This window comes from Zootoca vivipara, chromosome 1 (assembly GCF_965207765.1).
Source record: "Zootoca vivipara chromosome 1, rZooViv2.hap1.1, whole genome shotgun sequence".
NCBI classification, from domain to species: domain Eukaryota; kingdom Metazoa; phylum Chordata; class Lepidosauria; order Squamata; family Lacertidae; genus Zootoca; species Zootoca vivipara.
In genome coordinates this window covers 63,272,240-63,293,978 of record NC_142582.1, presented here as the reverse complement: position 1 = coordinate 63,293,978, position 21,739 = coordinate 63,272,240, and the positions used below count along the sequence as shown (strand labels likewise).

Sequence of the window (21,739 nt, the reverse complement as noted above, 5' to 3'; positions counted from 1 at the left end):
AAAATGAAGCTGCTAAAAGTGTGGATGAAGGGGAAGAGGCCATAGGGTCATGCATAATTATTTCAGTTAAATATCTAAGAGTCTTTGGCTCCCTCCTTGATTTACGGAGGCAATTACAGAATACAAAGTACAGTAAAAATATGGCAAGCATGACATGAGGTTTTTGATTTTTGTAGTAATTGGGCTAAAGCCATCAAGATGAAATTCAACATATATGCTGTGTTACAGCTCAACGGACAACTCCTTTTCCAGTTTTTAATTTCCCATTAAGATACAATCTTACACGTTACTGAACTATAGCACAGTATTTGTACTGAACTCAGTCAATATTATTCCCTAACATTAGTGACTATGACAAAGTAGTCAGAAACGGCATCATCCAATTAAAACTTTTAATATTTGATCTGCTATTTAATAACTGCTATTTTGATACTCTGTAATATGATCTAATAAATTCCAGCAGCTTCTGCATGGCTCAGACACTTAATAACAGAGTGAAAGCACAAACATTAAGGATCAAAGACTATTTTGCAGGGAGTCCTGTGGAAGGAACACCGTGGTATTTTAAAGTCTCCTACAAATTAACTCAAACCAGTGAAAAATTCAATAAAATGTTTTAATGCCTGTAATTTATTATATACATAATTTGCTTTCAGACTGCACTTCAAATGTGCAAAAGCATACACTCTGGACAGCACCAGAAAAAAACAACAATAAGGTTAACAGTTTTTACCTGATTTGTCACATTGTGTTAAACACAATGAGCTTCACAAAAAACAGAACATGGAATCTAGAAGCATCCTCAGTTATATGCTAACACTTGATTGTAGTACTCTGACTCAACAAAATAAATAGAAATCCAACATAGTCATCACAATTAATTTACTAGTCTCTTCAAGACTGTATTTTCTTTCCAGTGTTTTGGTCTCCTGCTATATATGTAGAAATACACTTTGGGGTAATTAAATTTACAGAAAGCCAAAGCCAAATAAAAATTAGTTATGCTGGATAAAAATCAGGGGCTTATAAAAACTAAGATTTTATACATTTCGAAAGAGTTCTCCATTAAAGAATAAATCACAGTTGTTTGCTAGGATTTTCCATGAAACTTGCTGCCCTGGCTTGTCAGATACTGCTGTAAAAAGTGTAAGTACAGCCTTAATAAAATACATATAAGGCAATTGCAAAATTAAGTTTTAATTAAATACAAAGTGCCCTTCAGTTTTACTTAGTAATATCAATAAATACTAACTACTGTAGTTGTGCAATACAAGACCTGGAAGGACTTTATATAAAAAAAACTATGCTATTTCACATGATCAAGCATCAACAAAGCATCTTTGACAGCAGAATTAACTCTTCATCCTACATTCCTGGAAAGATTAAAGTATGGGGGGGGGGGGAAGGCACATCTTCCACTGAACAGAACCAGCAACTTATTCTGCTAATGCAATCTATGACGTCTCTGTAAAAGCCTGACACCTCCAAAAGGAAAATATTCAATTTGTTTCTTTTGCTTCAGTGTTGTATATGCCTTGGAAGAAATGAATATTCTAGTTGACTAATGAACCATTAAATAATTGATATTTTTATTTAAGGGGAAGAACCAAGAAAAATGATGGGGGAAAAACATTTTCCTGCCACACGCAAATAATGCAAACAGACATGTTAAACAGCTCATCATCTCAAAAGAGAATACAATTATTCTCTAGAATGCATGATCACTCTCATGTTCAGGGCAAGTTTCTGTTTTGGAAGTTCTAAAGTGATAAAGAAGATTGGCAGTATTGATTATGTTATCTTCTACAAGACAAGTAACACTGAAATGTTTCAGAATACAGTCTTGAACAGAACTTACAAGACGTGGTTAAAACATGCATGTGAATAATGAAGATTTCTGTTAAGACTTCTGGTGCTACAAATTCTTCAGCTTGCTGAGGACTGTACCTGGGCTGATGATTAAGAGACATCCTCACATTAGAATAATTATAAAATGAACAGCAGCCTGGTCATTTTTCCAACAGTCATTGCCTTGAATGAATTAAAAAGACAAATGGGTGCATTTGCCAGATTCATGTGTGTATATATTAACCACAGCAAGATGTAACACAGACAAATGGGGGGAAATAGCACTAGTGATAACAGTAACTTTTAAGTTAAGAGTTCCAGTTCAGCTGCATGCTAATTACAGCAACTGCCCAATAGTTTCATTTCAACAACCACCACCCAACAACAAAAAGGGGTGGCTGAAGGATTTTACAGTGGAACCTCGGTTTATGAACACCTCGGTTTATGAATTTTCGGTTTATGAACGCCGCGGACCCATCTGGAACAGATTAATTCACTTTCCATTACTTTTAATGGGAAAGTTCGCTTCAGTTTATGAACGCTTCAGTTTATGAACAGACTTCAGGAACCAATTACACCCATGTTTCAGTTTATGAACGCTTCAGTTTATGAACAGACTTCAGGAACCAATTACACCCATGTTTCAGTTTATGAACGCTTCAGTTTAAGTACTCCGCGGACCCGTCTGGAACGGATTAATCCACTTTCCATTACTTTCAATGGGAAAGTTCGCTTCAGTTTATGAACGGTTACTCCGCGGACCGTCTGGAACGGATTAATCCACTTTCCATTACTTTCAATGGGAAAGTTCGCTTCAGTTTATGAACGCTTCAGTTTATGAACAGACTTCCGGAACCAATTGTGTTCATAAACCGAGGTACCACTGTATAAGCAAAGGTTCTTTGTTTTCTTTACATTAATTCTCCTAATTGAACTCCACTTCCCATTTTGAAGGCTGAATTCATTCATTTCTGTTACTTATTACAATTTCACCTCCAATGATTCTTTAAACCGTAGCCAATCTCTGCTAGAATACCTCTCCACTAGAACACTAATCAGGCTATACTGTCCAACCTTAGTTTTAGCTTTTAGAAGAATATCATATTCTTCATTATTGGCCTGACGATGCAATTTTTAGCAAGCATAAGTTTTTTTATTTGACAGCATACATGGACACCAGAGTAATAAAATACATGAAACATGACACAGAAGTCCCAAAACATAGTTCTTTTAAATGGAAAAAACCTAGAACTTTTTGTAACATACAATTACTGTGTTACATTTGTAGTAGCTTTAAATTGGTGCGTAACCAAACTTTCAAAAACCAACAAAAACGACCTTTTGACAAACTATAAAGGTCTGTTTCTTGGTGGGGAATCTATTCAGCTGCTTTATTGAACAACTGTTCGGAGTAACTATGAAGATGCCTACAATCAGAGGGGTGTAGATTGAATTGGTGTCTATTCTGGAATAAACTAGTTGGTAATATACACTGACAGGCTTTGGGGTTGTTATACAATATGCACTTAATCTAGAAATGGAGACTGAAAAAAATGGGGTATATTCTAAAAATATTCCTAAAATGTAGTTAAGCCAAAGTCATAGAAATTATATATCTATATAGAATGTAAGTTTGCATTTCCCAAGATAATTTTATTTTTATTTTTGGCAATGAAATCCCAGACCTACAAGGCAAACTCATCATTTGGTCCCATTTCTTATTGAAATAATTTCTAAATGACATGAAGTAGCTCAATTTTATCTTCTGCACAGCAGGAGAGGAAAACATCAGGCAGTGGACTGACTCTTATCAGCTCAAGGAAGACTTCAAACACATGGGAATAGATACAGGGTTTCCCAAGGCCCCACTTTACTGAATTCAAGAAGCCAGAGAAACAGCCTTTTATTACTAGAACCAGAAAGTTAGCTTTGCAAGGGGGACAGGATGAGATTTCTGTTGGCATGTATGATACTTTTTTTCTTTTTTCTTCATGTCAGACACTGCTGTCTGTTTATTCCACAACAGCTACTTCGAGGGGATAGGTTCAGTCTATTAGTTTGCGAAGACAATGCTGATAACCTTTCATGATAACATTGCTTTTTCAAATAATCTTCTCCAATACAGGTCAATATTGCTTTCAACATCAAGAACAGCAGCGACAATTTTTTAATCTGTGCTTTATCTGAATGGGAAGAATGACATTTAAGAATCTTGACTCAGGACACAAATAACATTATTCCTTTTTAAAGTAAAATGAAGAATGCAGGCTGTCGTACTGGTGTGAGGGCCCACTTTTTGCAAGCCAGTGCATAGTCAGCCAGTAGTCTGCTGGCATCCTTGAACTAATTTAGGCAGTAGTAACATTCATTTCCACTTTAATTCCGTCTATATTCTCAATTAGTGCATTTATTTTATAAAAAGGAAGCATTGGCAAATATTAAAAATATGAATTTGTGGGTCAAATTAAAGAACCATATTTCTATATTTCCATTTTCTACTCAAGTTTTTACCCTTTCATATGCAAAGTAAAACTAAAGCTGAAATTTGGAACAAGCAGCAGAATGGGGGGAAAGAAATGGAAGAATAACAAGAAAACCATAGCTATGGCAAATTGATTAACGTGTTCTCAGCTTCTTTGCTTGCTTCTTTCGTTTCAATTCCTCTTCTTCACGTCTTAGCTCTTCTAGATCTTCCTGCATTCCAAGCCTCAAGCTGTGGAATAAAGATTTAGTTACACTAAAATCTGAAGATTATTAAACCCAAAATGTAGGAGGACAAAAAATCCCTAGCCAGGTTGAAATCAACATAACCCTTTACCAAATGCACACCACTAGACAGCTTGCGGAAATCTTAGCTAGGTTTAGGATATTCCCTAAAGAAGCCATATTAGAAACTGCCTTATATTTCCTGAGATGCAACAGCACTGGAATATGCTACAATTAGACTGAGAATAGAAAAATAAAAATAAATGGTTCCCATAACATATTGAGACGGCACATGGCTACAAGCCTACAAAATACTAAAAACATGTTACATAAATACTTCCTAGAAATGCTGGCTAATTGTAATTGCTGCTGCTTGACCAAGGAGAAATTGCCTGAACAATAATGATATACCCCAATTAAGAATATAAATATAGTGAGTTAGAGTAGTTGAAATTTGTATTCACATGATGCTTTGAAGATGCTACAAGGATCAATAATACCTCCAGACGATCCTATGTATGACTAGACAGGAAACCAAACTGATCGCATTTATATTCTATTTTTGTACAGTACACTTCTGGAGGCTTAGGCATGTAAGCTTGTTGCAGCAAAACCACAGAACTGGGACCACCAATGTTTTTGGAGCAGTGGTCACTTTACAAATTTCAGGAGAGTCCTGAGGCACTAGTCACAAAATAGTGCACATGGACAGTGTGGTGTAAAACAAAATTAGAGAGAAAACTACCCCCGAAAACATTATGCTCACTGTTTAGGGAAGCTTTTAATGTTTAATAGATTATTGTATTTTAATATTCTGTTGGAAGCTGCCCAAAGTGGTTGGGGAAACCCAGCCACATGGGCAGGGTATAAATAATAATTAATAATAATATTAATAATTACTACTACTATGGGGAGCCAGCTGATTGTGGAGACCACACAACACAAACCTAGGTTACGAGTAGCAAGTATCAATTATACAACAAGCGTAACCGGCTGCTGTAACACAGAATAACTTAAATAACACAACCATAAACGTCATATCACTCATGATTCAATCCAACATCAGTTCAATGTATTCAGTCATATGGATACCCAATATGAACTACAACATATGACTGAATACATTGAACTGATGTTGGATTGAATCACGAATGATATGCCGTTTATTGTGGTGTTATTTAAGTTATTCTGCGTTTTACGTTTTAAATTAGTGTTTGATTACAGCAGCCGGTTACGCTTGTTGTATATTTGATTGTGGAGACCACACAATACACACAGTATTGCTATATAATAACAACAGAGGGCATTCCTCTGTACTAGGATAAATATACAAGGTGGCCACATCACACTCCCCCCACAGAGAAGGTACCTGTACATTTTGCCCCATAACTTTCATTTTAGGAAAGCTAGACACTTGCTTATTTTAAATGAAAACTCAGAGTGGGGGCAGTGGTGTTCCCAGGGGCACAAACAAAAGTCAATTAGTGCCAGGTTGGCAACCCCTGCCACGGACTGTTTTGCAGCAGCTTAAAGACTTGCTTGAATTAAATGTTCCGTTCTTCCAATCATTCTGCCTGTACAAGCATCCCAGCTTGCCAGATGGAACAATACCCCCCATTCTGTTTTAGGGATTCTTCTGATCCTTCCCCAGAGCCAATTTTGAGAGGCCTGTGAGGAGAGGCAGGGGAAAGCACTGTTGCACAAGCAGAGGTCCTTGTGCAGGGCTTCTTCTGACAGAGCGGGTTAGATGAAAAATGTATTAAGTATAGCAATGAAATACAGGGTGAGTCCTTTAAAAGAAGCCCCGTGGATACAGAGTACACATGTTCCACAGGACCTCTTTTAAAAGACTCATCCTGTACAAGAATTACAGTCTTAGCTTCAATATATGCTAAATAAGCACGCTAAAAATTCACCATAGCAGTAATTGGTCCATATAATCGTCTTAGCTTTGCTGAGTAGAATGACATTTGTAATGTAACCATTGTCGCCATTTGGGCCCAATATTTAAAATTGTTTTCAGGAGATCACTGACTTTCTGAGGAAGCTACAGTCTTTGATAGTCTTCCCAGGGTGTATCATTCAAGCAGGCTCTAAAGATGGGTAAGAATCCATCAGAAATAATATCCCACTTGATCTCTCCACCAAGTTAGTCACATTGTCCTCACTTATTTCAAATTTATGGAGGTTTCAGGTTGACAGCACTGTGATGAAAACGTGCAGATCTCCACAGTATGCCAATATATTCATGGCTGAAAATATCAATATATTCATGGCTGAATATATCATTTCCACAGCTTCTCTCCCCAAAAGCCTCCCCTTCACTTGAGGTCACTTCACAGAGACTTCAACCATTTTGCTCACATTGTTTCCCTGGCTCACAATGATTCCAAACTCATCATTATTCCTTTTTCATGAATGACCAAAATATGGGAGAGTGAAGTGGATAGATTCAACTTCTGCTTACCTCTTGGCTTCCTCCTTCTGCTGCTCCTTCCAGCTGCTTTCCATGTAACGTAAGGCATAATCACTTTCGTCTTTATATCTGAGAGTAATGAGCAAAAGGAAATGCAATATGCTCACTTTTGCTATAATGCATGTGTTTCGGAAACAGAATTGTATATGCATTTAAATAAAACAGAAATATGTTTCAAGTAACCTTATAATTATACGGCTGGACCAAGTCAGTTCCTTTCAGTGCCAGGGTGGGGACCTTTAGTCTCAGTAATCATATGCTTTGGCAAATATTACTACTACTTTATTATTTATACGCCACCCATCTGGCTGGGTTTCCCCAGCCACTCTGTGCGGCTTCCAAAAGAAAAATAAAATACAATAATCTATTAAACATTAAAAAGTCTCCCTAAACAGGGCTGCCTTCAGATGTCTTCTAAAAATCTGGTAGTTGTTTTCCCCTTTGACATCTGATGGGAGGGCGTTCCACAGGGTGGGTGCCACTACAGAGAAGGCCCTCTGCCTGGTTCCCTGTAAGTTAGCTTCTCGGAATGATGGGGTTGGAGACGCTCCTTCAGGTATACTGGACCGAGGCCGTTTAGGGCTTTAAAGTAAATGAATAGGCTGCATATAGTAGTACATCAGCCCTTTTCTTGCATTTTTTGAGTACATGCACATTCATATTTTTTATCCTTGATTATAGTTGACAGAAACCATTGAGAACTTTTGCTCAAACTATGTTTTCTTAAGCAGCTCCTGATTAATTTCAAAAGTACTCAAGCAGACTAAATTATGAAACTGTATCGGGGAATACTTTATTTATGCACCTTACATAAATGTTATAGAGATTGTCATAACTACACAATGGAAATGCAAAATTATTTTTCTTACCTAGCCCGATCATAGCCAAATATCTCTTTAATATGTCTAGAGATTTCTTCCTGGGACTCTCCTTCATCATCTATGAAGTCCTCCATTTCAGAATCGTATTCATCTTCATCGTCTTCATATTGCCTTTTACTAGTAATAGGTGGAAGAGATGGTCTTGGAAAACCTAAGGGGTGAAATTCAGACATGTAATACATACTTCCAAACCTGCTGCAACGTTTATTTTTGTGTTGCATTGGTTTTTCACTAATACAGAAACTGCATGAGGCTTTACATGGGTTACATTCTGGGCAGCTATTGCTGTAAAGCAGGGGCAGATTAACTTTTGGCCCTCCAAATGTTTCTGATTGCTGGTCATGGCTGATGGGGGTTGATGTGAGTTCATCATCATCTGAAGGCACACAAGTTAGTCATCCCCTCTACCAAGCATTTAAATACTAACAAATTTAGTTGGATCACTGTAAATGGCTTGGCAAAAAGAAATGTTCTTTTCAAATGCAGGGGTGTATTGCATCAACACAACAAATCTACTCTTGGAATACAAATCTGAAATCCTCATTATAGGAATACTAAATGGTGTGTGTTTACAAGGCCTTTTGCTTCAAGCATTATTAGGTAGCTTATTATGCACCAGACAGATTATGTACCAGACACAAGGACCAACCTAAAGGCTCAACTGGTCCAACATCCTGTTCTCACAGTGACCAACCAGATGCTTATAGAAAGTTTGCAAGCAGGACCTGAGTGCAAAAGAACTCTCCTCACTTGTGATTCTCAGCAACTGGGATTCAGACTTCCAACAATGGCAGTAGAACATCATTGCGAGTCCTATCCTCAGTGCTTCCAATTCACTTTTCAACATATCTAAGATGGTGTCCATCACATCTTATAGAAATGAATTTCATAGTCTAACTATGTACTGTATGCAGTAGGTCTCTTTTATCTGTCCTGAATATTCCAACATTCAGGTTACAGTGGTACCTCGGTTTAAGTACACAATTGGTTCCGGAAGTCTGTACTGAACCTGAAGCGAACTTTCCCATTGAAAGTAATGGAAAGTGGATTAATCTGCTCCAGACGGGTCCCGCAGAGTACTTAAACTAAAAGTACTCAAACTGAAGCGTACTTAAACCGAGGTATGACTGTAGTTGAATTACCCTGGGTTCCAATATTATTATTTTTTTTGGGGGGGGGGGAATAATTCCCATGCAGTATCTCTACACTAGAACACAAAATCTGCACTTAATTCCATCTGCTTGACATGTTAGGCCCAGATTTGGAAAAGTAAGGCAAGGCGAAGGATGATTTGTGCTTTGCAGCAAAGCATTATCTGTGTACATCTACAGCAGGGGTCCCCAGACTTACCGCGCGGCGGGCCGGTGGGCGGGGGAGTGCGCGCCCGTGCGCATGCGCACACGCACACGGGCGGGGAAAAAATCGCCGGAAATCGCTTGTGTGCATGCGTGTGGGCCTCCCCCGACCCGGAAGTGCATCGGAAATGACCTCTTCCGGGTCGGGAGAGGCCCATACGCATGCGCACAAAGGATTTTCGGCGATTTTTTGCTGATTTTGTAAGAGTGGGCGGCGGCAGCGGGCGGCGGGGGTCGTCGCGGGCCGGATTGGGAGGCTGATTGGGCCGCATCCGGCCCGGGGGCCGTAGTTTGGGGACCCTGATCTACAGCATTCCAGCACCGTCTCCCTCTCCAAAATGGTTGACATCGCTTCTTCATACAGTATAAGCAGTGGAGTTGCAGCAAGCTAATCAAGAATAAGAGAACCTTTGTTATGGGAGAGTAAGGGCTACTGACTGCTGCAAAGATTAAGCTGAAATCCCATCTGCCTAGGCAAAGGATTGCTCCAAGAAAAATAAAGCTCAACTCTGCCCTACCCCAACTGGAGTGATTCCTATGCTCCAGATCAGGCACCCCCAAACTGCGGCCCTCCAGATGTTTTGGCCCACAACTTCCATGATCCCTAGCTAACAGGACCAGTGGTCAGGGATGATGGGAACTGTAGTCCAAAACATCTGGAGGGCTGAAGTCTGGGGATGCCTGCTCCAGATCAACAGAACTTCTTACCCTTAAATCAATCATGGGAATAATATCAACCACAATATTGTGGCAAGGGTGCCTAGGGAAGGCACCTGATAATTTATTAATCTGCTTCATTATGAATATAGTGGCTTATTGTATCATTATGTCTAACATAAATGTATGCCAAAGTACCTCTCAGAAATCAGTCTTTGTATTTGCCATTTTGCCTTTTACAAAAAATCCTATATTCTCTGTGCTACTGCCGCTGAGATGCTGTCTCCTTGACAGCCCAGCATTTCGTGTGTTTGCAATGATCAGTCTGCTGTATGGAATGTCTTGGCGTTCTGTCACAAGATAGGCTAGGCTGACCATATACACCGTGTTCTAGTTGGTGGAATGCCTGGAAATTGATAAGAGGAACTTGGAAAGAAGCAAGCAAGCTATAGGAAATGCAAGGAAGTCCGTGCCAATTTGTCTCTTGCTGTTTTGCCTGAAATGCTTTGCAGATCCTAATGTGCTTTATTGAGAAAGTATTGAAAGCTGTATTGATAATCATTGTGTTCTATTGATACTCGGTGCATTGATAGGGTGTTCTCTATGTATTATATTGCTTTCTAATGTTTGCCAATACCTGGCTGTATCTGTATTTCACTGATGGGCTGGAAAGCACCTAGGCATTGCCTGTAACAGCTGGATGCTGGTCGTGAGCTGGACACAGGATATTGCCTTGGACGCTTGCCCTGAAGAGGATACAGGGTGCAGGACAAAGGGATTTCTTGGCTCCTAAGTAGGTCACCGTAACCCAGGATGTTCCTAATATGGTTTGGGATTAGCTCTTCCAAGAAGGAGAAGTAAATCATATAGGTGTATATCTCTGTTACAGCCTTTCCTGCTCACACTGAATTTGTATGAACTTGTAGAAGCCAGAAATCACATAAATGTACCCGACGTTAAGAAGATCATAAAATTTACCCAAAGTTTCCTACACTCTACCATAAGTATGTTTGTGAAGAGCAATCAAATCTGCGAAGCAGTTTGAAAAACAGTCAATGTTTTTCACTTTGCTTTTTTTGTTTTGTTTACAAAGTTCATGGTAGAATGAGATCCTATACAAACTCTCGGAGTACTGTGCTACCGCTGAACTCAATGGAACTCACATTCAAGTAACATGCACTGGATTAGAAGATACGCAGCTCCAAGTCCAAACAGCTATAGTGAGACAACAAATGTATGAATGAAACAAAGAGTACATATCAAACTATTCATAAACTCAAACTTTAAAGATACCTTGTGGGGGGATCCTGGGTCTCTGCTGTGGAAATGGCCTCATTCCATTCATTTGTCCGCTACCTTGTCGTGGTACCAGATTTTTAGAAGAGATCGTTTCTGATACAACCGTACACTTTGGTTTCAGAGTTCCAACTGAAGTGGTGCTTGGCCGGCCTGGTCCTAATCCTGAGTTACTACCTCTTGCCGGTCCTGCATTTAGACTATTTGGCTGCCCAGGTCCTATGCTTTGACTACTTCCAGAACGCACTGGTCCTGAACTGTTGCCTGGTCTGCTAGACGCCACACCTAAGTTACTGCCTGGCCGTACAAGTCCCGCACTTGAGCTGCTGCTTCGTTGCCCTGATCCAGAGCTGCTACCTAATCTTCCAGGTCCCATGCCTGAACTATTGCCCTGTGGTCCACGTCCAACAATCAAACTGCTGCTTGGCCGACCTGGACCTGTACTCAAGCTGCTCTTTGCTCGTGGAAGAGGTCCTCCTGTGGCTGAATTGCGGCTTGCTTGCTTGGAGCTGACATTTTGAACACCTTCATGTTGGGAAGGAGTCACACCAGATGGTTTTGTTTGGCTAGTAGTTTTTTTCAGACCAGTTTCTTTAGTAGATGGGTGCCTGAGAATTCCATTTACAGCCGCTTTTGAAGTTGGGGTATGCGAGTTAGGTCCAGATTTCCCACCCCCATTAGATGCTGATTTAATTTGACTGCTGTTCGATGGGCTTTTCAAAGGGACCTTATGTGCAGGTTTTGCTTTCTCAGAAGGGTTGGGTTTGGAGGCAGATGACAACTTCAAATGCTTTTCATTTAAAGCTGGTCCCTTGGATTTCTTGTCAGTACCACTTTGAGAGGAAAGGCTTCCTTTCGACAAGGAATGTTTGTCCGCTGAATGCTTACTGGGTTTAGCATTTACGAGCTCCTTCTGTGAAAATTCCTTCTTGGAAGAATTTGACATAGTGACCTGTTTTATTTCTTTCCCAACTTTTTTCTCTTTTAGTATAACCCCCTTTTTGTGTTTCCGCTCTAAGTATTCTCGCTCTCTCAGTTCTTCCGCTGTCATGGGTCTTTCCTCTGTCTTTTTCAGAGGAACTTTTATTTCAACTGGTTCATACTGTTTCTTTTCAGCCAGCTTTAAAAGATCCCTAAAGTTCAATGTTGGAGGTGCACTTTTGGGAGGCGCCTTTGGCTTCACTGGTGCTTTGGATGGCTTTTCTTCATATTCTTCCGATTCATGCTCCGATTCTGTCTGATCATATTCAAATTGCTCCATTTCATCACCTGTCATGCATTCACCTCCTCCTGTGTTCCCTTCAGAACTGTTTTCACGCCCTTGCCTCTTTTTAGGCTTCTCTTCAACAGGAACGCCATTATAGCCACGGAAATTGTCCTTCGTCCGTGAAGCCATAGCTCTTGCTTTTCGGTCATGTTTCAGTTCTACACGTTTAGCGAGAAGTTCTTCTTTTCTTCTTTTTTCTTCTATGACTGTAAAAGAAGGAAAGTTCCTATGTAAAAAAAAATTTGCGCTTGAAAAATCTTGGGATAGCTTGAAAAACTGCAATGGCTAGCCTGCATTGTAAAGGTCATGCTCAGAGTTTACATTCTGACTACAAGCTATCTAAGCAATCAAATAGCAGACATAGAACATAAAAGCTACCCTTGGGAATAACACAGCAGAATTTTAATTAAGAGCTCCACTTTAAACACAAGGGCTGACTGAGATCTAAAGAACTGCACAATTAATTCAGCACACCCGGGAGGCTGTGGGTTTGAGTTTCTCAGGCAGCAGCTCCCCATTGAACATGGGTAACAGCTTGCAAAACTGAGGAGGACTTTCAAAGAGCAGTTCTGTGCTATGGCCTGGAGGTCTGGAATAGATGGACAAAAACAGTAGCTTCTGGATTTTTTCCCAAAAGGCCTGTTAAAATAAAACTTTCTTTGAAAGAGCAGGGTATCAAAACTATGCACCAATCTCTGTGATGCTGTAGTTTCTAGCTACTGTACAAACTGTGCTGTTCCAAACAACCCAGCAGCGTTGATGGAATTCCTGCTTGCCTGATGGAATTATCTCCCCCTCTCCCTGCTCGCTGCATGCTGTACTACCCCAGAGCCATTGATGGGGGAGGTGGGAAGCCTCGTTGTGCTAGCAGAAGTCCTTGCATGGGCTTCAGTAATCTGAATCCAGTTCTAAATGCAGAACAGAGGGGAGGAAATGAACCAGCTTTTTAAGTTTTGCCACTGCTTTCACAGGATTCTAGAAGCCAATACACATCCAAAAATGAGGGAACTATGGCAACAATATTCAAAAAGGAAACAGAAGACGGTTATCACCAAAAATAAATGACAGTGGCTCTTGGGAGGAGAAAGATAATTTTAAAACATACCTTTTCTCTTTTGTTCCTCTTCTTGCCGCTTGAGGAAAGCTCTCACAGCTGCTGACTGAACACCTTTCACTTTTGGATCTTTCTTGGGAGGGCCTACTGCCAAACTGTATCTTTTCTAAAAAGAGACAAAATGTCAGAACCACACGCCAATCTCTGGGGCTCTAGGTTTCTAGCTACTGTACACAACAGGTTGGGGGCTTTGGGCAATTTAACAATAAAAGCCTTTTCAGCAATTGATTTCAGTGGTGTTTAAGGTGCTTAGCACTGGCCACAATCACATGCCACAATACGTCATAAACCATCTTATCACAACTTTTTGAATGACATCATCTCAGACCACTAGCTATGTTGGTTGAAGCTAATGGAAACTGCAGTACAACATCAGAAGGGCATAGGTATAACACAACACAGGCTATATATTATTCAAAAATCTATCTCAGTGCTTGTGCAAGTACAGTGGTACCTCGGGTTAAGAACTTAATTCATTCCAGAGGTCCGTTCTTAACCTGAATCTGTTCTTAACCTGAGGTACCACTTTAGCTAATGGGGCCTCTCGCTGCCGCCGCACGATTTCTGTTCTCATCCTGAAGCAAAGTTCTTAACCCGAGGTACTATTTCTGGGTTAGTGGAGTCTGTAACCTGAAGCGTCTGTAACCCAAGGTACCACTGTAGAGTTTTTGTACTTAATTTGCAATTTATTTTGGGGGGGTTTAAACATGGTCATATTTAACTGTAATTATTTCTTTAGCTGTATGAGGGGAAAAAAAGCTGTTTTATGTTTATTTATAAACACACACACACACACACACACACACACATATATATATAATAAACATATATATATGTTTATAATTAGCAATTTAGAATATATTGATATTCCTTCTCAATGAAATAAGGAACACTAAAACAAATACTTTAATACAAGACTTTATACAACACGTAGCTTGTATGAGGTATAAATGTCTACTGCAGCTACAAGTTCTCTCCTTCAACAACTCAGTGAACAAGCTGGACAGGCAGTAACATTCCATTCTCATTATTTGATAAAAGTACCAGCTTTATACAAAGATTTGTCCGCAGTGACGAAAAGCACAGGTCAAACTCTCCTGGTGTGCTTTTCAAAACACTGATTATCCTCTTCCAAGCACCTCCAGATGGCAACTGTAGGGTTGAAAGCTGTAGCAATATGCAAGCTGCAGATGGCTGTTGTTACACAGCATCTAAGCAATAATTATAAATTGAAAACCACAAAGGCATTTAAAAGTTCATTTTGTAAAGCTTTATTACACCCTCCATGCCTTGAAATATTGGTAAAAATGATTCAAAACTATGTTAGCTTCAAAATTAGCATTATCCCCTCTTTAAAAGAGAGCAGGTGTCTTTTAAAACACTGCCCTCTCCAAACTAAGAGTGAAACCACCACCTGGCTTTTCTTTAAGTTACTCTGACAGAAGTAGGCAGTTGTCATAAGTACAATGAAGAAATCCCACAACCCTGACTGAGCCAGATATTGAAATATGAGTTGCTGTGAAGCTAAAACAAAAACAAAAACAAAACCTTCCAGAATGCAATAGCCCTTTATCTGAAGATCTCAATGCTATTTCTGAATCTAAAGCTTAAGAAGAGGACAAAATCATGTAGAAATTCTAAATGTTATAATTCAAACTTTGAAAATACTTTCTCTTTTTATCTTATACAGTACTATCACATTGCCTTTGGCCAGATTCACTCCCTACGCTACACATAACCTATGTGTTACTGTTGAACAATAAAAAGGACTACAGTACTTTTTAAATCAAGTTAATAGATATTTACATACTTGGGTGAGATCTTGAGTTATAGCAACAACTGAGCTATCAGTGGAAGCATTACTAAGCCCCACTAGTCACTTCGTTTTGAAAACAGCTAATTATTGCTTAGCATAGTTTTCCCTAAGGGAGATGAACTAACAGCTCTATAATTTTAGCGAGACATGATGCAATACATTATTGTTTCTATTTCTCATATAAATGATCATGAACGTGCTTATTCACTATCTAGCAAAGATTTTGTTGTCATTTAGTCGTGTCCGACTCTTCGTGACCCCATGGACCAGAGCACGCCAGACACTCCTGTCTTCAAAAGATTAGTTTCAGTCTAAAATCCTTCTTAGCAGTAACATTTAAGTAACTGCTTACTTATTAATAATGGTTTTAAAAGTGCCTCAAATCTGAAATGATGGTACCTTCAGGAAAATTTAATACATACATTTTAATAGTCCAATCCTAGTCATGTTTACTCAGATGTAAAATAAGTTAAGACTTTCAAAGTTAATGGGCTGGATACAATGCTTCTCTTCCAATGGAAGATAATTTGAACAGAAAGATTATTTCTGCTGGAGGAACAGACTTCCTGTCAGAGGAAAGGAACATCTGAAAGCCACTCAATGTTGCCTAGGACTGCAACCACAGGAAAGCAAATGTTAACCAACTCTGCTAGCTTACAGGAAGAGATGAACATCCCAAAGTCAACAATAAAGATAACATTGTAGTAAATGCTCAAGATTTTATTGCCGGTAATCATTTCTGAGCTTTCATTCAGCACGAGCTCTTTAAGAGAAATACCCTTTCAGGAATTATATTTCTAAAACAGACGTGGCGAACCTGTGGCCCTCCAGATAGTCATGGAATACAATTCCTACCATCTCTAACCCTGGCCATGTTGGCTGGGTCAGATAGGAGGATGAGTCCAGTAACACCTGGAAAGCCACAGGTGCCCCACCCATTCTGAATTGTGATTCCTTTTCATGTATTAAATCACTTTTCCCATGAAGAGATCACGATCAACACACACTGGCAATATGCATTTAATAAAACATGAACTTTACTGATAGCTTCTTCAAACTATATAATATGTTCTCTTGAAAGAAAAAGCTCCATTTATTTACTTGTCCTATTTGGAATCTATAGTTTCTTGCTTTCTTTAAATCCCTTTTAGTAGCTTAGACTCCATTTTCCTGATATATTGTAGCCTAGCAAAAACTGCATGAACTTTTACTAACCCTTCTCATTAGGAAAAAAAACTCATTTGCTTTTAGGTAGGAACAAGCAGCAGGCAGTGACCTGACACTGAAAGAATTCAAGGTGGTCAATTGTCACAGCAATGCTGAAGGGAGACTGGCTAAGCAGAACGATTGCAATTAATATTATATCAATATATAGGAATGGATGTATTAATCACAAAATAAATGAAAGCAGATGTTGGTGGACAGCTAATAAATAAGGTAATTAATATAGATGGACATTGATGAATATTATTATAATGAGAAGGTTGGGGAGGGCTCAAAGTAGCTAAGAGATTTCTCACTGGTTTAGACAACAGTGGGATGTAACTATTATAGAAAGTTTTATTGCAACCACATTATTGGCTAATAGTAATCAAACGTGTAGCACAGTAGTATATAAGTATGCTTTCTGTATCAAGCTGCAGTCATTCCTTGATTTTTAAGGGACTGTCCCCATGTCCGTTTATACCAATTAAAGGCCTAGCTTCACCTGAAGCCTATTTTTCATAGAATTGTAGAGTTGGAAGGGACCACGAGGGTCATCTATTTCTTTGTTTTGTGTCAGGGTTCCCAAGAAGAACACCAATTTCTCTCTTTCTCTCACACCCAACCCTTCACACTTGCAGCTGTAAATGTTGAAATCTATATTGTATTCAGGAGCACTTACGAGACTCAAATTTCTATTTAATCTATTTTACATTGAAGAATGGTCCAAACTTTCAGGTTACTAAAACAGAAGAAGGCACTGCTGAAAACTATTGAACTATTCATAGAAATGGGATAAGGTTTATGTGAAGAGAGACTTGAAAGCATCTGTGACAGGGTTGTCAAACCTGTGACTCTCCAAACAAAGGGGCTCCCCACTCCCATCGGCCCCAGTCAGCATGGCTAATGATGGGAGTTGTAGCCCAGCAAGACCTGAAAGGCCACAGGTTATCCACCTCTGATCTAGGAGAGCAGTCTCCAACTAGGGGAAAAAATTCTAGATTCAGGTAGGTCCCGACACAGTTGGGGGGGGGATTGTCCAGTAGCACCTTATAGACCAACTAAGTTTGTTCTGATATAAGCTTTTGTGTGCATGCACACTTCTTCAGATACACACTTGATGGACTTCCATTTCATGCAGCTCAATGTGGTGCCTTCCATGATTCTAGATTCAGGTAGGTAGCCATGTTGGTCTGACGGTGGGCGGGGAATGTTATGGCTAAAAAAACATCATCACCTTATACAACCTACTATGAAAACTGAAGGTCAGGTATAAAAATCGGAATGGTTTTTTTCTGGGTTGTATGGAGCAGTTAAAAGAAACATTTTTTTTACATGTGTAGTAGACATGCATGGTGAACAGCTATTTGGTGCAACTTTGCTAAGAGTGCCCAGGATATATTTGCTGCCCAGCCTTTTTTCTGTATCCAATTTTTGTCTAAGACTGCAATCCTATGAGCACTTACTTGACAGAAGGTCCCACTGATTTAAGTGGAATTTATTTCAAAGTAAGCATGCATTGATTTGCCTGTAAGGCATTTAAAATAGAATTGCTAGTACATCATCTTTCCTACGTCAGCTGTGCAAAGATTATAGCTGCACACTATTTGAGGAAACTACAGCAACCCAGCACTGGTAAAGGTTTGGGGCATTAAAGCAAATATTTCAACTGACTCTGTTAATGAGATACAAAGAGAAGAACATTTTCTCATTAGACTGAGACTTGCATGTTTTTCTGGAGAAATAAAATCAAGACATGGACTAAATAAAGACCTGCAATAGGCATTTAAATCATCATGCCGTCTACTCATAGAAAATATACCTTGGTCTTGATCCATCCCCTGAGGATGTGGCATCACAAAAAGTCTCCAAAGGTTATAACAAAGCCCTGTTCCCTCCCTCCTCTACAGCATAGAATGGGGCTGTCACCATGCCAGTCCATCTCTAGCCAGTCCTCTCTGTCCCATTCCACTTGACCAAGGAAGAGTGATGAAGGGACAATGGTCTGCTCCATCTAACTCCATCGAGAGAATAGAGCTCTGTTATGCTCTAGTCTAGGGCAGGCTCCCTCAAACAGAAGGCTGGGTGCATACCAGTGGGTCTTGGGCCACTCTGAGGTTGGCCTCAGTGCCACAGCCTGTCCAGTGCCTCCTCAATTACCTGCCCAGTCTCCTAACCATGTGATAGACTTTTGATTGGACCAATGGCTGTATCAGTAACTTCTTGCACTCTGGAGTCCAGCAAACAAGTTGAGCGAGACAGAGAGAGAGAAGCAAAGCAATCCCTCAGCAAAGGACCAGAGTAAGTGTTAATGGAAATTAGATTTATGGTAATAAATAAATGAACCAATAATAAATAAACTAGGAAAAGAAAGGAAGAGGATAAGAGAAGCTGATATAAAAGGTGTAAATATAAAAGGATCAGAAAACTGGGATAAAAATATTGGGAGTTTGGTATGGAGGGAATTAAGTTGAGTATGAAAAAGAATTAGGGGAAAATACAGCAGATGGGTAAAAAAACTTTGAGAGGCATTGGTGGGGGGTGGGAAAGGGAAAATATAAATGAAAAGGCCTTCTCTACTTACAGCCTCTGGATAAGCACAATTTGCCTAAAATGGGGAGGCTGAGCAAATGTATGTACTTTGCTTGAGGAAAGCTGAACTATGGAACTCCCTGCCACAAGGAAAATACTGTGGCAAATAATTTAACGCTTTCCAAAGGTGGATCAGATATCAGTAGAAAGTGATGTCAGTAACCGACAGCTGATTGTGTCAAACTCTGCCACTGTGTGACTGGCTCTACATCTGAACCACCATATTATGACTGGTGGATCTCAGTGTAATTTGAAGCCATCTCCAGAGGGCCCTGAGGATAAAAAGCCTGAGAACCTCTGACAAATAGGAAATCCTTCATCCACACTATGGTCCATGGTGCACTGGACCAAGCTTAGGCTATTCTATTTAATGCTGCATTGGATTAATTATATGGGTAGGGGGAGAAAAAAAGAGAAAATTAAAGGCACTGTCTCTTACCAACAGCTTCCCAAAGATCATCATGACCCAGTATTTGAGAAAATATTTGATACCAAATTTTAAGATACTAAAAAAGGTGGCATAACTCTCAGGATATCCTTCCCAACATGCTTCTTCAGGAACAGGAAGAAAGAAAATGTCAATACTGTAAGCTCCTTTGTAACCCAGTAGCTACCTATCCTTAACTAATGCTACATAATACAGTGGACACTCGGGTTGCGAATGTAATCCGTGCAGGAGGCACATTCGCAACCCGCAGTGCCGCATCTGCGCGGGTCACAATTTGGCGCTGTTGTGCAAAGTGTGACTTAGTGCTTCTGTGCATGTATGTACGCCGAAACCTGGAAGTAACCTGTTCCGGTAATTTTGGGTTCGGCACAGTGCGCAACCCGAAAACGTGCAACCTGAAGCGTCTATAACCTGAGGTATGACTGTACTAATATTATGTTGCCAGTTTTGGTAACACCTGAAGCTTTTTTTATATATAAACTTTGCTTTATCAAATATCTTACACCTTTTACCAGATGAACATGCAATGATCACCATGATCCTAAAAACTTTCTTTTAGTACTTCCTTGCTAACTGTAATTCTCATACAGCCATTCAATGATACAACAAATCTATATATCCATTTGTATTCCGATTCTTTAAAATATAGTCACACATCCATAAGCCAAATTCAGATAAGTCAGATAAATATAAAACTCACAACTTGATCATACCTGCTGTCTGCAACATTTGAGTTTCACAAATAGTACAGTTGCTATTTTTTAACAAGCATCCGCCTAAAGTCTAAGTAGGCATGCTTAGGCTGGCTTTTGCTGTTGTTACACCCAGAAAATCCTGCTGCACATCTTCAAAGCCCGGAGAAGCTCTCTTAGAAAGTATAATCCAGATAAATCTCTTTAAGAATTCAAGTTGGTATAAAGAGGTGTGGGATATAGCCATTCACGATAAATTAACATGTACCATTAAGGAAGATGGGAAATATGCAGGAGAAATGATTTTGAGGAAAAATGGAGGATGTTTGTAGAATTTGTACTGTTAAAATAGAAAGGGGTCAAGCCATTGCAAGAGGTGTTGAAATTTGGGGAGGTTGGATAGCTACAATGGAATGGTCTCGGTGGTGGGATGCACGTTTTTTATTCTTTATTTAGGATTATTACTTTGTACAACCTCAATGCAAACATTAGCCCTACGTTTTTAGGTCAAGCTTCAGATCAAGTGGGAAACGATTTTAAGGTTAGCAACCTAGCATAGATAGAGGTAACTGCAAATCAACTTGTTGGTCTCGTTTTCTAAAGTTTTAAAGTTGTTATTTGCGATTAAAAAAAGGAAAGGGTAGGGATTTGAAGCCAAGTGTTCGCTATCCGGAAAAAAGCAGCAGCAGTAGCTTTGGAACAAAGGCATCTTTCTGTGACTCCAGCGAGAAAAGCATTTGAGTACATCTCTCCTACTCCCCCCCCCCCCGAAGCACCTCGCCGAACAGGCTCCTCTCGCTGGGCGCCGGCAGCTGAGCGAGCAACAGATTAGCGACACAAAAGCAGAGCGAGAGAGACAGAAAGAAGAGCCCAAGAAGAAAGTCCGCTTGGAGGAGAGCGGAGGGGGCGAGCGCGTGTGCTGGGGAAGAGGAAGAGGGACCCAGAATGGAAGCAACGGGCCGCAGCCGGTTCCGCGAGAAGCTGTCGGCGTCGCCTCCCCCCCCCCCGGCAACCGTCCTTTCGCCTCCCTCCCTCGCGCTCCCGCCAGCTCTCACCGGCACTGCGCTCAGCCCCTGCTGCTCCGATGCCACCATAAGGATATCGCGGAACTCCATCCTGGGCTTCCGTGGCCCTTTCGCCCCCCGGAGAGGGGCGCCGCCGCTCCGCCTCGCTGCTCCTGCTGCTGCCCCTCGAGAGGACCTTCTCCCTCCCTCCTTCCCTCGCCCAGCTGACGGAAAAAGTTCCTCACGGACGCCTCCCTCCCCCTCCTTCCCTGCCTCCCTCCTTCCTTCCTCACTTCCGGCTCCGAAGCTCCTCTTTCCACCCCTTATATCACCTCGTAATTGTCAACCGGGTGTTTTTTTGTGTGTGTGTAAATGAGCGTGAGG

The 21,739-nt window shown here is 40.3% G+C and overlaps 1 protein-coding gene across 2 annotated transcripts; it reads right to left on the bottom strand.

The window, feature by feature from the left end:
* Positions 1-602: 602 nt before the first annotated feature.
* Positions 603-21,655, bottom strand: SPTY2D1 (SPT2 chromatin protein domain containing 1). 2 transcript variants are annotated; one of them, XM_088666576.1, is made up of 6 exons: positions 21,407-21,655; positions 13,592-13,706; positions 11,217-12,712; positions 7,900-8,062; positions 7,022-7,099; positions 603-4,561 (listed from the first exon to the last, which is right to left on the bottom strand). In XM_088666576.1, the coding sequence occupies exons 3-6, from the start codon at positions 12,613-12,615 to the stop codon at positions 4,465-4,467; spliced, it is 1,737 nt and encodes a 578-aa protein (XP_088522702.1). In that variant the 5' UTR covers positions 12,616-12,712; positions 13,592-13,706; positions 21,407-21,655; the 3' UTR covers positions 603-4,464. The 2 variants fall into 2 exon arrangements, with proteins under 2 accessions (XP_088522702.1, XP_034976577.1); XM_035120686.3 differs by having other exon boundaries at positions 11,217-12,692.
* Between the last annotated feature and the right edge of the window lie 84 nt (positions 21,656-21,739).